Source organism: Hyperolius riggenbachi, chromosome 2, assembly GCF_040937935.1.
Source record: "Hyperolius riggenbachi isolate aHypRig1 chromosome 2, aHypRig1.pri, whole genome shotgun sequence".
Taxonomy (NCBI): Eukaryota; Metazoa; Chordata; class Amphibia; order Anura; family Hyperoliidae; genus Hyperolius; species Hyperolius riggenbachi.
The window spans coordinates 42,591,970-42,599,277 of NC_090647.1; the positions used below are offsets into that span (position 1 = coordinate 42,591,970).

Consider the following 7,308-nt stretch of genomic DNA (forward strand, 5'->3'; position numbering starts at 1 on the left):
AATCTACCCAATCAAACAGAGTTAAACATTTTTTTTCAAAAATGTGTACATTCTTTATTTTAAGGGAAGTACCGAAAGCTAATAAAACCACACAAAAACAAGGCAGCGAAAAGGGATGTGTAATAAAATATATATAGAGAGAGCACTAGGTGGCAGCACTAACGAAGTATCACATAGGATCTCGATTCTAGAAGCAAGAAGTTTTGAATCAGGATGATAGTATTTATTGGCTAGCGTAGAGATAAATAAGAGTAATATTTCGGCTTTTGTTTGAGCCTTCGTCAGCCCGAAGTCTGATGAAGGCTCAAAAGGCGAAAGATTACTCTTATTTAACTCTACGTTAGCCAATAAATGGTATCATCCTGATTCAAAATGCCTTGCTTTTACTGATGGCTAACACGGTACAATATTCTATAGGATCTAGATGCAGTGAGAATAAATATCATGCAAACTCCTGTAGGATATTTGCTGTTCATACATTTTAAAAAAATAGTTTGGCTTTGTTTGATTGGGAAGATTTTTTTTTTCTTAACATATTATTGCCCTACCCTTGAGCTATTATTAAATAGTTACATTAAGGCTTTGTAAATAGTGCTATGTTCAGTTAGCAACCTTATCTTGTCATTCCTGAAGTGCAGATGTCAACTTTTGTGCCTAATTAATCATCTCCAAATATTTCACCTTAAAGAGTAACTGTCGCGAAAATCTTAACATTTAAAACACATACAGTTAAGAAGTTCTTTTCTTCCAGAGTAAAATGAGCCATACATTACTTTTCTCCTATGTTGCTGTCACTTACAATAAGTATTACAGATGTGACATTACCAACAGATTTTGGGCAAGTCCATCTCTCCATAGGGGATTCTCAGCATGTCCTTTATTCTTTATAAAGACATTCCCTGGAAAAGATTTATACAAAGATGCTGGCCAGCTTCTGTGTTAGCTGCACACTTCATTGGCATTTGGACGGAGCAACTGCCATTCACTAAGTGCTTTTAAAAATAAAGAAAACCCTGAGAACCTCCCCATAAGAAGATGGGCTGGTCCAAAATCTGTCGGTAATGTCAGATTTCTACTACCTACTGTAAGTGACAGCAACTTAGAAGAAAAGTAATTTATGGCTCATTTTTCTTTGGAAGAAACATACTTCTTATTTGTCTATGTTTACATGTATTTAAAATGTTAAGATTTTCGTGAAAGAGATCCTTTAAGTGTTTGGATGGCAAGGTTATTCCTCTTCTTCAAGGTCAATGCTGTAGATTTTACAGTTGGTTACATTTTTAATTCTCCACTTTTTGACGACAGCTGCTGTACATGTGGCCAGGGAAAATTGATAATTGTAATATGAGGACAGGGATCCAGGTTTTCTATTCTGCATGGTCTGTCATGGTAGTATCCATTTCAACTCCACTGACGTCTTCCTTCCTCTTCTGCGCCCCCTCTTCCTCTCTCATTGCTCACTCTCTGGGTACTGCTGGGCAGGACATCCCTGGATTAGGTGACGACGGTTATGGAACAAAGGCTCTGAGTAAGTTCCCAGGAATGGTCACTACAACATTTTAAATCTTGTTTCTATTTTTTTTCTCCCAATTTTTTTTTTATATATATATTTTTTTAAGATTTTGTTCATTTTATTTTTTTTGTCCCCTTCCCTTAAGACCTTCCTCTCCCAGCATGCACAGATGAGAACTTTTATTTCTTGCCCACTACTGAATGCGGAAAAAAAATAAATGCGCTTTCAATGTAATTGTTCTGCATGACAATATAATAGAATGCTGTATCATCTATGAAATAACTTGCTTGTTTATAATGTTTATAAATATATTTATGCATTTTACATGATTTTTACATATATATGTATTTATTGTACGTTTACTGTAGTCCATGTAGACTCCTTAAGCCATCCTTTTAAAGGGATACTGTAGGGGTTCCGGGGAAAATGAGCTGAACTTACCCGGGGCTTCTAATGGTCCCCCGCAGACATCCTGTGTTGGCGCAGCCACTCACCGATGCTCCGGCCCCGCCTCCAGTTAACTTCTGGAATTTCTGACTTTAAAGTCAGAAAACCACTGCGCCTGCGTTGCCGTGTCCTCGCTCCCGCTGATGTCACCAGGAGCGTACTGCACACGCCCAGTATGGTCTGTACCTGCACAGTACACTCCTGGTGACATCAGCAGGAGCGAGGACACAGCAACGCAGGCGCAGTGGTTTTCAGACTTTAAAGTCTGAAATTCCAGAAGTGACCAGGGGGCGGGGCCGGAGCATCGGTGAGTGGCTGCGCGGGCACAGGATGTCTGCGGGGGACCATTAGAAGCCCGGGGTAAGTTCAACTCATTTTCCCCTGACCCTCCCTACAGTATCCCTTTAAGTAAAGCTGTGATTTTGTAAATAATAACCATGTATGTAGCCGAAATAACTACTATCACATCCTTTGTCCCTGGGGGAGGTTAGAAATTGTGTGATATATGCATCAGTAACACCTGTCTCTGTAAATCAGCAAGTACATTGCCTGTAGGTATCCATGCAACTATAAGCTCTGGAAGAACAAAGTAACTCATAACTTTCAAAAGTCAGATAGCAAGAAAATTGGATAAGCTATTGTTGTTTACACATATGCAGATGCAGATATGTACTAAGTTCCCTTATGGACAGAGGGTGCAGAAGAATGTATGTACCGTATATAAGAGAAATGTTCAGCCTACATAGAATTCACATATTCCAGCTTTTTGTTTTTTTAAATAAAAATAAAGTGAGTTTGGCTTATGTCAAGTGGCTGAGGTTGAGAATTAATTTGTTGCAAATTATCCCCCACTGAAATTTAGTCTTGTTACCAAATGCAATTAAACATTGGGGAAGGCCTGTAATATATGTATTGCTCCCTGTATTTGATTGAGACGGTTCTCCTTACTTCCTTTCCTGATCACATGGGTCACCAAGAACAAGGAAGTAAGGGGGACTTCCTTAACAGGTGCACAGACATATGATAAGTTTAGCAGATGTTGCCAAAAATTAGCAAAAAAAAAAAAATAGCTGAAGTTTCACATTGACTAGACTACTATATGTAAAAACTTCAGTTGATTATTGCCCACTAGGGTTGCTCTCCACGGAATAATCACGAGTAACCACGGTGGCTACTCGTGATTCAAATGAGCTCTAATTGCCACAGCTGAGCGGCTAGATGTGGCAGGGTTAATTACCCAGAACCCCGCTCTCTGCCCAGTGTTTCAATAAGGTGCTAGTGTTGTCCGGATCATGAACGATTCGCATCTTTGATCCGGATCTATTTTGTGAGTTGAATCATCCGGATCATCAAAATGAACGATTTGGTTCACAGAGGGGGTGGAGCCAGGAGCGGCACGCCCACCTCTCAGCAGACAGGGGAGTCCTGGAAGCAGAGCAGAGATGGATCGCTCAATTGGAGGGGAGCCAGCCTTGCAGGGACAGGTAGATGAGAGAGGGGACATGGGTGCCACTGCCAGATATGTGTAGAGCACACGTACTGGCTGTAATGTGCTGCTCATTTTAGGCTGTCTGTTCCATAGTTCTGGATAGTGAACAAATGGGAAACTTTTGGCTCAGAAGCACAGCTCAGTAACTTTGCAGACAGCGTGCTGGGCTAGAATGACAGGGCAAGCACTGTGATTGCAGTGCAATATGATCCTCCTGCACTCTGCTCTAAACAGCTGCACTTAACGTCTCCCTAAATTTATGATGAGTGTTCGAGGTGAGAAAAGGGCACATTGGGGAATGCTTTCTTTCACTGTGAGACGTTTGCATTCAAAGTATACAGATGAACATATAGGTGAAATATATTTAAAGCATATGATTGCAACATGTGGGTAATGTGTGCAAAAATACATTTCTGCTCTCTGCTCACCCCTCTTCATCCACCTCCTCCCTTCTCTGTCCACTCCCTGCCCTTCTCTGTCCACCATCTCCCCTTCTCTGTCTGTCCACCCCCCTCCCCTTCTCTGTCTGTCCACCCCCCTCCCCTTCTCTGTCCACTGCAGGGAAAGTCCTGTCCTGCTAGTCATTTCACTCCCAGAACGCTTCCCTAGTAAAATGATTCGAAGATTCGGTTCAAAGATCCGGATCTTTTCAATGATCCAATTCGAATCATCCGAATCCTTGAAAAGATCCGGACTTCCCATCTCTATAAGGTGCAATTGTCCGAATGGACGCATTGCAAGCCTCGCTATGGAGCACCTCCTAACGTGGAAGTGCTCCATAGCGAGGCTTGCAACGCGTCTATTCAGACGCTTGCACCTCTGAAACGCTAAGCGGAGAGCGGCGTTCTGGGTAATTACGTGTGATTATTCCGTGGAGAGCAACCCTGTTGCCCACCAGGAGATCTCATGTTCAGCTGTGTTTTGGATGACAGGTCTTTTAGTGGTCAAATTGTCCTTGCAGGCGAGTACCCCATTTTGTCCACTATCCCAGAAAGAATAGTAGGTTACTCCTCCTACCTTGGAGAGCATCTACATTAGAGCTGGTTACAGCAACCTTACTGCTCCAGACTTCTATGCTGCTATTTGCTGTCTGTGGTGAATGCTATTTTACTCTATTTTTTCACTGAGGTATGGGGCAGTGCTTCTAATCTTCATGGACAATATTCTCTGCAGCCAACACATCTGCAGCCCAGTCACATGCACAGTCAATGTCACCGGAACAGCTTTAGTATAGTCTAAACTTAAAGCAGACCACCAGTGTAAATTGCACATTCCTTGGGTCCTATTATAATAAAAAGCTGTAATTACCTTCTGTCTCTTTCCCTGAATCCATTCTCAAGGCCCATATCCAGCAGCTTCCAGCATTTAGCCCACCCTCCTGCATGGAGTTTTTTCTGTAAGAGAGATACTGCCATGGCATTTTTCAGTGGAGGGTGGGGCTAAGTAGCAGAAGCTGCCAGATACGTGGCTCAGGGAAGGGATTCAGAGGAAGAGACACAACAGGTATTTATAACTTCCTATTAGAACAGGGAGGAATGTGTAATTTACACTGGAGGTCTGCTTTGAAGGGTACCCAAAGTGACATATGACATGATGAGATAAACGTGTATGTACAGTGCCTAGCACACAAATAACTATGCTGTGTTTCTTTTTTTCTTTCTCTGTCTGAAAGGGTTAAATATCAGGTATGTAAGTGGCTGACTCAGTCCTGACTCAGACAGGAAGTGACTACAGTGTGACACTCACTGATAGGAAATTCCAACTATACAACACTTTCCTAGCAGAAAATGGCGTCTGAGAGCAAGAAAGAGATAAAAAGGGGAATGTCTTATCAGTGAGGGTCACACTGTAGTCACTTCCTGTATGAGTCAGGACTGAGTCAGCCACTTACATACCTGATATTTAACTCTTTCAGGCAGAGAAAGAAAAAAGGAACACAACCTAGTTATTTGTGTGCTAGGCACTGTACATACACATGTCTATCTCACCATGTCACATGTCACTTTGGGTATCCTTTAAGTTCAAGGAATGCTGTAAGAAAATAACGTATTCTTCCTTTCCTTGGCATCAGAAAAGCATAGCATCCAAAAGTATGTGTATATACCAGAAATGTAAAGGTAAGTTTGTAACGGTCTGGTATGCAGTAACCCTATTCCACTGATATTATCATTTTGTAATACGGTATGGCTTTATGTTGTCAGTTGTATGACCATCCTGTTTGATTTAAAGGGTTAATAAAAATGATTGTTCACAGTGCGCTCCACAAGGTATTGTTTTGTGTTCTTTCATTCCTACATAATCGCTGAACCCCATTCCACTGATCACTCCCTCCGCCGCCACTATCTGTCCACTATCTGTCCCTCCGTTGCTAATATCCTCTCTTTCCGCCGATATATGTCCCTCAACCGATATATCCGACTAATATATGACTCTCTCGGGTGCCCAAATTGTCTTCTGGGTGCTGCTATAGCCGCAGTTAACTTTGTGGTCTATGGCAGTGCCCAAATTTCCGGGTGGCCATGAGCACCCAAATTTGCTTATTTGCTCTATGGTGCTATATGGAGTGAGAGGATGGTGAGCATAGAGAGAGTCCACTAAGAGCATAACCTGCCTGCATTACTAACAAAAGTACAACCAAGTATGATGTGGAAAGTGTTAAAATGCATTTCATAGATTCATAGGGACAGATTCATCAAAGCATTAACAGTTTTTTCTTCTTAACCTCCTTAGCGGTAACCCCGTGCTGGACACTGGGTACGCCGCGCAGGAGGATTTCTCAGGCCCTGCTGGGCCGATTTGCATAATTTTTTAATTTATACACGCAGCTAGCACTTTGCTAGCTGCGTGTCACTTTCGATTGCCGCCACTCCGCGCTGATTCGCCACTACCCGCCGCTTCAGAGGGTGCCCCCCCCAGACCCGTGCATTGCCTGGCCAATCAGTGCCAGGCAGCGCTGAGGGGTGGATCGGAACTCCCTCTGATGTCACAACGTCGATGACATCGGTGACGTCATCGCGCCCGTCGCCATGGTGACGGGGGAAGCCCTCATGGAAATCCCGTTCAGAACGGGATTTCCGGATGAGTATACACGCGATCGGCGAGTACGGGGGGATGCCACAGGGAGGGGGGAAGCATGTAGCTAGCGGCCGCAATCATACCGCCAGGGAGGTTAAGCAGTTCTAACCAGCAAGAGGGACTGTTCTGCATGATCATAAGAAACATATTATATCTTAATTAATAGCGGCAGTTTAGCATGAATTTCTAGAACTGCACTACAGTTAAGAAAAGTGCAAATCCATCCCTAAACTGCTGCAGATTATGAAGTGCTTATTAGCAGTTCTAAAGATTGTGCAGCAGTGCAGGCTAGACATTATTTGTGAAGTGCTCCTCCTCTCTGCTGAATTCTTAATATAGCCTGCCTGTATCAATACAGCAGATGCAGTATATTGGTTACCTCGGCAACAGTAATTTCCCTCCCACACTGCACTGTCTGAGAGACCTTCCTAACTCCTACTGTTTTTCAACAGTTTTAGAAGGAAACTGCACAATCTAGTGCTTTCTTAAGATGCCTGAGACAGTTCTGCATGGATCTCTAAAAACCTATCAATATTTTGTCTCAGACACTCTTGATAAATGCCCCCCCTCAGTTCTGTGAAGGTACTCTGTTCTAGAGCTGTATGTGTGTGCGCTTACATTTAAAAAAAATAAAGATATCCATTTTAAAGTTCTTGGTCAGCTACCTGGCTACTTCCTGCACCACTGACTTCCATAGCGGTAGATTGCAATCTTCTGAGAAAGCTCTGTTTGAAACCCCCCCCCCCCCCCCCCCCTGTGAAACAAATGATGATGCTGTCAGTTA

At 42.9% G+C, this 7,308-nt stretch overlaps 1 protein-coding gene across 17 annotated transcripts in view; it reads left to right on the top strand.

The window, feature by feature from the left end:
* Positions 1–7,308, top strand: part of DLG2 (discs large MAGUK scaffold protein 2) — a 1,711,631-nt gene that overhangs the window by 1,650,342 nt on the left and 53,981 nt on the right. Inside the window, exon 20 of one of the 17 annotated variants that reach the window (XM_068266688.1) lies at positions 1,483–1,528. The exons of the other annotated variants lie outside the window; for them this stretch is intronic. Coding sequence (XP_068122789.1) covers positions 1,483–1,528 — 46 coding nt within the window. The remainder of the gene's footprint in view (positions 1–1,482; positions 1,529–7,308) is intronic. 17 annotated transcript variants of the gene reach the window in all.